General features: G+C 49.3%; 1 protein-coding gene across 2 annotated transcripts; it reads right to left on the bottom strand.

Moving 5' to 3' along the window:
* Positions 1-3,195: 3,195 nt before the first annotated feature.
* On the bottom strand, positions 3,196-6,861 carry LOC112322988 (calmodulin-like protein 3). Of its 2 annotated transcripts, XR_008426705.2 has the most exons (2): positions 5,544-6,861; positions 3,196-3,508 (listed from the first exon to the last, which is right to left on the bottom strand). XR_008426705.2 is itself a non-coding variant. In XM_053922945.2 (1 exon), exon 1 carries the CDS (start codon positions 6,580-6,582, stop codon positions 6,133-6,135), a length of 450 nt encoding a protein of 149 aa, XP_053778920.1. In that variant the 5' UTR covers positions 6,583-6,861; the 3' UTR covers positions 5,425-6,132. The 2 variants fall into 2 exon arrangements, 1 of the variants encoding a protein (XP_053778920.1); XM_053922945.2 differs by lacking the exon at positions 3,196-3,508 and having other exon boundaries at positions 5,425-6,861.
* Positions 6,862-9,675: the final 2,814 nt, after the last annotated feature.

Raw genomic sequence — 9,675 nt, 5'->3', positions numbered from 1 at the left:
ATCACTCATGTGAAATCAGAACTGGACTAGGAGAAAGCTAGTCCTAGACAAGTCCCAGCAACCCTTTTGGAACTCAGAGTAAGAAAAGAACCTGTGAACACCTCCAAACTGTCTTCAAAGTGGGTGAATTTGCTAGGGCTGCCATAACAAAGTACCCGGACTGGGGGGCTCACACGACAGACATTCACTGTCTCACAGTTCTGGAGGCTGAGGTCTGAGATCAGGGTGTTGGCTGAGATCAAGGTGGTTCCTCTCGAAGTCTCTCCCCTTGGCTTGGAGACAGATGTCTCTTCCCTGTGTCTCTTCACATCATCTTCCCTCAGTTTGTGTTTCTGTGTTTAAATTTCCCCTTCTTATTAGAATACCAGTCATATTGGATCAGGGCCTACCTTAATGGACTCATTTTCTTTTGGCTGCTCCTATAAAGACCCTAGGTTTCATTCTGAGGTTCTAGGGGTCAGGACTTCAACACATGAATTTGGGAGGGATACAATTCAACCCATAACAGGGGACATGTGTCTCTTCTCATTGCCCATCATCTGGACCCACAACGTGAGGTTGGGCAGGAGGCAGAGTTCTTCCGTGATAGAAGCTGAGAGGCCCAGACATTCTCAGCTCCTCTGTACCAAAGACAAAGGTCTGTGTCCAGCTTTGACCAGAGAGATGCCTGCCCAGGACTGTGAATTGTTTGCACCTACCACCACAAAGATGTGGCCCAGTGCATAGTTCTCTCCTGGTGATGGTGGCTGCCTGCAGTTCCTTGGAACAGCAGTGACCTCCAGTGCAAGGGGGTTGTGAAATGAGGGGCCCTGTGTAGGGCCCAGAGTGCTGGGGCAGTTTGACAACGCTTGCTCGGCAGCAACCCATTCCAACACTGGCTCGGCAGTTCTCTCAGCTCCTGACTGCCTAGCAGTGTTTAATGTCTTGTTTTAGTCCAGGTCCTATCTGCCCAGCAGCTGTTTTCTCTTCCAGGCCTTTCTATGCATGTCTCTTGGCTGCAGTGCTCAGAGCTTCTGTTAGACCAGTTACCTTCAATCTCAGGATGTTTGCTCTGAGGGCCTTCTCTTTGGTGGTGAGAAGGTACTGATTTTGGACTCAGGTTCAAACCCTATCTTACCAGATATGTGACCTTGGGGAGTTACCATGTTTTTCAGACCATAAGATGCACCTAGGTTTTAGAGGAGGAAAATAGGAAAAAAATTTTTGAAGCAAAAAATGTGGTAAAATATTTAATAACATAAATAACATAATATTTCTCCAATGTAAATGTAAGCTACATTCGGACTATACGATACACCCCCATTTTCCTCCCAAATTTTAGGGGGAAAAGTGCGTCTTATTGCCTGAAAAATACGGTATTTAAACTATTGAGGTCTCAATCTTCTCTAAAGTGAACTAAAACGGTGGCAGCCACACCCCCTTGTTTTGAGGATTCAATGAGCTAATGCACCATACGCACGTTGCACAGTCTGGGCCCTGCGTGTAAGTGTGTCCTCAGTGAGAGACGTGCTTCCTGGGAGCCTTGGAACCAGGGTCCTCAGGGCACACAGTGGGCTGTAGATGAGACCAGCTCAGCAGGTGACAAGGGAGATGCGCTTCTCCCTGTGGCTGACAGAATTGCACAGGGTCAGTTTCCATGGGGTCCACTCCACTACTGTCCAGTCACCTCAGGTCTGCAGGGCAGCACCCAGCAATCAACCAACACAGCCAATACTGTGTGGACAACCAATACCAAGGTCCACACAGTATTTAGCCTCCAGATGCTGCCCCTCCTCCGGACTAAGTGCCTGGCTCCTTTGTCCCCAGTCATTCTGAGGCACACTAGGAAGAAATGGAAGACCTGAGAGGGTGGTTATGGGACTGTGAGATTCCTTCTTTGACTGTCCCCATTAGTACTTTCTCCTTGGAGTGTGGAAACACTGCCCTCCTCACCAGGTCTACTCAAGCCTGTCTGCATGACCACTGCCTGACTTTCCCCGCACTTGAAGGGAGGTGCTCCAGTCCCCTCAATCCCCAGCACCCAGCACCTGGTAGGAGGGCAGTGCAGCCCTTTTACTAACCAGCTGCTCCAAGCCCAGGTCCCATCTCTCTGGACAGGTCCAGGCTTCTGAGAAGCCGGTTGCTATAGAAACAACCATCAGAGGAGCAGAATGGTAGAGAGGGTGGTAGGTGGGATACATGCAGGCCTTTTTCTATGTGTCTGTATATGCACATTTATCAAGGAGCAGTCTCTACCCTACACGTGAGTTTTAATTTTAAATTTCTCCAGTGGGAACAACAGAGTCATTTTTAGCTGCCTGGTTCGGGAACCTTTGAGTGGCCCCTGGAATCCCTGAGGATCAACAGGAGCCGGCAGGGCTGGGCTGTGCTTGATTTAAAATTGGATCCCAGGAGGCAGAGGGGTGGCTTTATATAGTCTAGGAGGTCCGGGAGCCTCAGCCCTGATTTATGAGAAGCTTGGTGTAAGCACATGGAAGCCAAAGTGATATTTATAAATTCCTTCCTCAAGGACAGATGGAATGTTTGAGTGGCAGTCAGATAGCACCTTGGTAGGGATGGATGAAGGGAATTAGCTGTTTAAGTCCAGTTATTCAGCGAGAGGAAGAAATGTGGGTGAAAACTGCTTCAAAGTCTGTTCTAGGAGAACAGAGGGCGAGGGGCATGGATCTGCAGCCAGCTCCTCCCTCCCGTCCTCAGAGCCTCCCCTGGGTAGGGAGGACCCAGTGGCTCCTTTCTGCAGCTCCAGCCCCCAGGCCTCCACTGCCTTGCCTAACTAGGCCATGGAACTACATCTGCAGATTATGGTGATTGTATTTTATGAACAAGACATTTATCTAGGTGTCTGGGGACAGAACAAGTCCTGGCAGCATGGGGAAGAAGAAGGAAAAGAAGGTGGAGTGAGAGCTGGGCAGGGTGGAGGTGTCCCCAGGCCCCGAGCCCACACTGCTGTGTGACAGGACGCACTGAGCTGGCTTGGCTGGCGCCTGCAGGGAGGGTCAAAGTGGCTGCCAAAGCAGGGGACTCCCCTAGAATCAGGGCGTGTCTGCCCAACCCTGTCCCCCTTGGGCCTGGCAGCCCCGTCCCTAACCTAGCAGGTTGGGAGAAGGGCCATAGCTTGTGGCCGAGCAGGCTGATGATCTTGTTCAAATGAGCAAGGACAGAGGAAAAAGAATTTTTTAAAAATTGTATTCAGGAATGTAAACTCAAGGGAGGGAAGGAAGCATATTCAACTCTGTGGGACCACCTTGACCACGTCACCTTAGATTTCCCACGTGGAAACAAGAGAACTCCATTTATTACTAATCTGCCTGCGTGGGAGCCCAGAGCGACGTGCTGCTGTAGGGGTGATGACCGAGAGAACCTGATGCTTAGAGTCAGGACAGCGCTGGTGACAATGACAGGGCGGGTGGCCTGAGGTCTCTCTGGAGACAGGGGAGAAATGGTCACCTTCATCAAGCCTGTGTGAACCCCATCTGTGGCCCAGCTTCTGGGGCTGTCACTGGAACACCTAAGGGAGGGTCATAGCTTATTAGGAGGTCTTTCCACATACCGGCCTAGTCCCTGCCCTGGCCCCACGGATTCTCTAAAAACCTCTCAAGCATGTTAAAACACAATTACAGAAGAATTTGCTGTATTACCAGGAGCCTAGGTGGAAGCCCAAAGAGACACTTCCTGGACTTCCAGCTGAAGGTGAGCAGGCATAAAGGTCTCTGTACTGCCCAGGGCTTAGTGAGGCTGACACCGGAAAAGAAGGGGCCAGAGTGCCAACTGCCCAGCCAGGTACAGGCTGGCTAGTATAGACCAGTTGACACTGGTCTTGGAGGGAGACCCTGACCCCATCCTTTCCCACCTGTTTCTTTCCTGCAGCATTTAGGAGATGCCCCATGAAAGACACTGAGATCAGAATCACATTCATCCCTGGGGGTGATGTTAATGTTTCCTTTGGCAGGTGGAACCGTAATGCATGTCTGAACATCTGAGGTGACGACTAGCTTGGTTCTTATGCTCGTGGTTGCCCCGAGGGAGCTGTGTCCCGTGAGTGACATCTGGACGCTCTATCCTTCACTCACGGGCTTGTTCCTGACTTCACACGCAGGTGTGCAGCTGATCCTGACTGCTGAGGGCTGCAGGGAGGACTGGCTCACAGGTCCCGTCTGCAAGGCCAGGCCACAGAGCACCACCCTCCCCTTCCACCACTGGCCTCACAGCTGCATCGTGCTGGGACTAGTTCCACCCGACACCTGCTCCTGAAGCCCCCTCAGCTCCTGCCCTCTTCCAGCCTTGTCTTTTCCCTTGGACTATTCCTAGGGGTGGAACTATGTTGCCAAGTCCCACAGTGTTAGAGCCAGCAGGGGGATTCCACAGGTGATAGCAATAGTAGCTGCTGTGTGTTAAGCACCAACTGCATGCCAGGTGTTTTAAGACTATTTCTAATCCCCACAAATGCCCAAGACAGGCAGCATGACAATCATCAGGTCACAGTGGAAGCAAAGAGGTGTGGTCATGGGCACAGCCTTGCATTCGAACCCATCTCTGTCACTTACCAGCTGTAGGACATTGGGCTGGTCTCCTAAGCTCTCTGTGCCTCAGCTCTCTCATTGGTAAGACCGGAAGCCACTAATAGCAGCTACTGCTTAGTGTGGCAGTGAGCTTACTGTGCACACAGAGCACTCACAACCGTGCCTGGCCACCGGGAGGGGCTGCGTGAGTGTCAGCCCTCATCACGGCAAGGCTAAGGGATTTGAGGACAGTCAGCAGCAACAATCACAAGGCCTGAAATCCCTGTCTGTCTGGCCCCATATTCTTCACTTTACATAAGAGGAAACACACATGGTGGGGAGGGGCTGTCAAGAAAGAAGGACTTATCCAAGACTGGCCAGCTGCTTTGTGACTGTCCCAGGGCTGGTGGCCATTTCTGATGAGCCCCAGGGCAGTGTCTGTCCCCCAACACTTGGCCTCCTTTGAAACTAAAATAATCTCTAAGGACGCTCTTTCAACCTCTGGGTTATCCGATGTGACCTCTGGTAACAAGCAAGCACCTGGCTCTTGCCCCACACATACTGGACACACGGTTAGCACTTTCTCCCCTTCACCTTCTTCTAACCACAGAGCCTGCACAGCACCAGGGAGTGAACATAGGAGAAATGCCAACAGTGATCAGAGCATCTTTCCAGCTATAATCATCGCCTCCAACCTTGAGGAGGCTGCATGGATTTTCAACCACGGCCTGCTGCTGACTAATTCATTTAATTTGAAATAAAAATTCAAAATTTACCTTACCCAGATTTCTCCCTTTATGCTATGCCTACCAAGACAAGACTTCACTGCATTTTCAAGACTCAAAAGTGGAGATTCCGACATCATTTCAACACTGGACTTAACAAAGATCATTTCAGGAAAAAAAAAAAAAGAAAGAAAGAAACATTATAGGAACAGAAGCATTTTATTTATTCCCCCTGTGGCTTCCCTCTCCCTTTCATTAAAGTTTCCCTCCAAGTAGATGAATACAGACATGTCACAACCAAATCTGGTTTTACTCCCACCTTCAAAAGATGAATCACAGAGGTTTGGCGAAGACAGAGAGGAACAGGCAGGCGCCCTGTGGAAGGGAAGTGCTGTTTCTCAGGAGTCCTGGTCTCCATTGCCAGAGTCTCTGTAATCACGCTCATGCCAGGTGAGATTTCTTTCACCTGCAGCAGATGAAGTCTGAGGGCTACAGCTGCCCAGGTCCCAGTGCCAAGTGCCTTTTAGGGACCTGACCCAGAGGACTCTGTGATGTCACAACTTTCTGATCCTTTTGCTCATTGTCCATGCAGACAGCCATCCCTTTTCCTTCTAATCCTGAGGGACAGAGCACCCAGGGTTTGCTGGGCTTGCAGCAAGCCTGCGTCATGCTGGGTGAGAACAGGGTGGGGGAGGTTGGCAGGAAACAGGAGACAAAGTGAGATGCAGAAACGGGGCCTGACTTCACTTTGCCCAAGAAGAAGCGGTGCTTGAGGACGCTGGTGGGTGGAGGAAGCAATGCGAGGCCTGAGGCTCTTGAAGCAGCCAGAGGCAGATAGATCCCCAGCAAAGCGGAGTGGGGGCAGCCCGTGGGGGCAGCCCGAGCGGGCTGCGGCACCTGCCTGCCCCTCACTTGGAGACCAGCATGCGGACGAACTCCTCGTAGTTGACCTGCCCGTCCCCATCCACATCTGCCGCCCGGATCATCTCGTCCACCTCCTCGTCGCTCAGCTTCTCCCCCAGCCTGGTCATCACATGCCGCAGCTCGGCCGCGCTGACTAGGCCATTGCCGTCCTTGTCGAACACACGGAAGGCCTCCCGGATTTCCTCCTCGTTGTCCCTGTCCTTCATTCTTCTGGCCATCATGCCCAGGAACTCGGGGAAGTCCACGGTGCCGTTGCCATCCCGGTCGATCTCGCTCACCATGCCCTGGAGCTCGGCCTGCGTGGGGTTCTGGCCCAGGGCCCGCATGACGGTGCCCAGCTCCTGGGTGGTGATGGTGCCGTCCCCGTCCTTGTCGAACAGGGAGAAGGCCTCCCTAAACTCGGCCACCTGCTCCTCTGTCAGCTGGTCAGCCATGGGAGTTGTGGGGCTGGTGGAGGTGTGGATGCAGGTGCAGGCTCCCGGGCTCCTCTCCTAGCTCTGCAGGACAGCTGGCTCTCAGGCTGTCTGGCCGGCAGGCTGGCGTTCCAGCCCTGGCTTGACTCACGGGCGCTTAAGAAGGAGCAGGGCTCTCACTCACCATTCAGACTCCCCCCGCCCCCCCTCTTGTGTTGCCTGAAGGCCAGGTCCTGTTGGAACAGGAGTCCAGGACCAGGAATGAGGCTGGTCGGCTAACTGAGCTGATGCCAGCGCCTCTGTGTGAAAGGCTGTGACTCTCCACCCCACCGTCACTCAGCTGTCAGGACCCACCACAAGGACACCTTCAGTGAGGTGTGCTGGACAACCTCTAGAGAGATTGATTTGGGTTTTTCCTCTTTGAATTTTTCTTTTTCCTTCCCTACTTTCCAATCTTCACACCCTTCACTCAGTAAAATAACCTGCCCTGCACCCTTTCTCCCCTTCAGCTGAGGTTTTTGGCAAGACGAAAAGCAGACGTTGTCTTTGCCTGAAAGGAACTTTCTTTCCTTGTTTTTGGTTTCCAAAGCCTAAAAGAAGGTCTTACGCTTCGCAAGAGGGTATTAAGAAAAGAGAAAATTTTGTTCTTTAGATAGAAAGCAGCCTGTCTTTTTAACTTCAGAAAAAAGCATGAATGGAAGATTTCCTCTAACTCATTCATTCACTCATTCATTTGTAGATATTTATTGAGAACCTACTATGTGCAGATTCTACCCTAGAAGCTGGAAATAGAGTTGTGAACAAGATCGGCAACTCCAAGTCCTCAAGAAGCTTCTGTGCCATCCATAAGACAGCTAGTTAGCAACTAAATAAACAAGTAAGATACCTGGATATTTTTGATAAATTCTATTGAAGGAAATAAAAGGGGTGGTGATGGAGAGAACATAGGGACATTACTCCAATAGTGATAAAGGTGAAGGAACTTTTCTCTGCAGAGGTGGCACTTGAGGGGTGACCTGAAGAGGGAGAAGAGGCTTTCCAGGTAGCCAAGCTGAGGAAGCTCAAAGTCAGGGGTGGGAGAGGGCTTGGCACGGCCAAGGGACGTGACGGTGGCCAGTGTGGCTGCAACCTAATCGGTGAAGAGGGAGAAGGAGATGAGGAATGATGTCCAAGTGAGGTGTTGTAGTACAGTGAGGAACTCACATTTTATTCTCTCATCAGTGGGAATCCATGGCTGTTTTAAGCAAAGGCATGTCTGAAAGTCTGGGTCCCTGGTTTTGGGGGAGCTGGCACTGAAGTAAGGGGTATTTTTACGAGGAGATATTCTTAAGAAGGTGAAGGGGAATTCACTGAGCACACAGACTCCTCCTACCTCCCACGAAAATGGCCACCCACTGAGTGAGGAGGGGATGCTTTACCTGTGGCAAACTGGGAGAGGCCCAGAAAAGCCAGCACAATATCGAGGGACAGCAAAGTGGGAGGACTGATGCTACTTGACTTCAAGACTGACTCTAAAGCTACAGTAGTCAACACAGTGTGGTATTGGCTAAAGAATAGACAAAGAGATCAATGGAACAGAATAGAAAGTCCAGAAACAAAACCTCATAAATATAGTCAACTGATCTTTGACAAAGGAACAAGGGCAATACAGTGAAACAAAGATAGTCTTTTCAACAAATGGTTCTAGAACAACTGGACCTACACCCTTCAGAAAAAGTAACTCAAGTGACATAGATGTAAATGTAAAATGCGAAAGTATAAAACTCCTGGAAGATAATAGAGGAGAAAATCTGGATGACTTTGGGTTTGGCAATGATACCCAAACCCAAGGTCTCTAATATGGACTTGGCTTGGGTTTAGATATGACATCAAAGGCAAAATCCATGAAAGAAAGGATTGATAAACTATATTTTATGGTCTGAATATGTTCCCCCCCACCCAAAGTTCATATGCTCAAAACTCATCAGCTAAGGGATGTTCATGAAATAATACCAGGGCAGTAGCAGGAAGCAGAAGGAAAACCACTGGACATGGGCAGGTCACTGACACTCTCCTGGAGAACCAAGGGTGAATCTAGCATCATGGGAAAACTTGGCCCTGAGACAGTTCCTCAGATGGACGAAAACTAAAAGGCCAGACAGGAACATGGTCTTGCTTCCTGCATCCTTAACCTACAAAAGGGTATGAGGCCAGCGGGTGTCTGCAGGTTTCTGGATCATGGTGTCATGGCTCCAACACCCAGGCTTCACTTCAGTGTGCTTTTTGAAAGAGCACATTGAAAGAGAAGTCAGAAAGGATTTTAAACAACATTACTCATGACTCACAAAGGGTAGTGCTGGGATGGACTAAAATGTCACAACTCGCTAGTTAGGAAACTGTGGCAGAGGGAATGTTGGGTTCATGGGCTTCTGCAATTCTCTCCCTGCAGCCTCTCAGTGCACTGGTTCCCTTGTGGTCTTAGCACCATTTAAACCCTTAAAAATCAGTGAGGGAGGACTCCAAGGGATTTTGTTTATGTGAGGGTATACCTACCAGTATTTACCAGGTTTGAAATTAAAATTGAGAAGAATTTTAAATTTTAAATATATTTTACACATTTATTTGTAACTTAGAAATTAAAAAAAACCCTATTACATGTTAACATAAATGACGTGGTTTCATGAAAAATAATTATATGTACAAAACAGAAAATAAGGGGAAGAGTGGCACTAAGAAAATAATTTTGCTAATCTCTTTTATGTCGGGCGTTAGAGAAGCATGTCTGCACTCCATCTGTGGGGAGATGTTGTTTTGATTTGAAATATGTGGTAATCCAACTTCACACAATATGCAGTTGGAAAAGAACACTTAAATGACTCTTTTAGGTAACTGTGGATATTCTTCTTCCATACCATATCAAAATTTGACAAGCAATAATCTCTTAAAGGTCAGTTGTAGTGTGGAATCTGAAACCAGGTCAATGGAATTCTCTTACTGTTACCTTAAAGTCCATCAGTCATTCTTGCATTTTGAATGGATAATTCATCTGTGCATGATTTGGAAAATACCGGTTCACCGAGTTCTGCAAATCTCCTGAACCATTGCATCTATAAGAAAAAAATCATGTTCATTAAT

The sequence above is a fragment of the Desmodus rotundus genome, chromosome 4, assembly GCF_022682495.2.
Source record: "Desmodus rotundus isolate HL8 chromosome 4, HLdesRot8A.1, whole genome shotgun sequence".
Classification (NCBI taxonomy): Eukaryota; Metazoa; Chordata; class Mammalia; order Chiroptera; family Phyllostomidae; genus Desmodus; species Desmodus rotundus.
The sequence above is the reverse complement of the archived record's forward strand: the minus strand, read 5'-3'. Positions and strand labels throughout refer to the sequence as shown.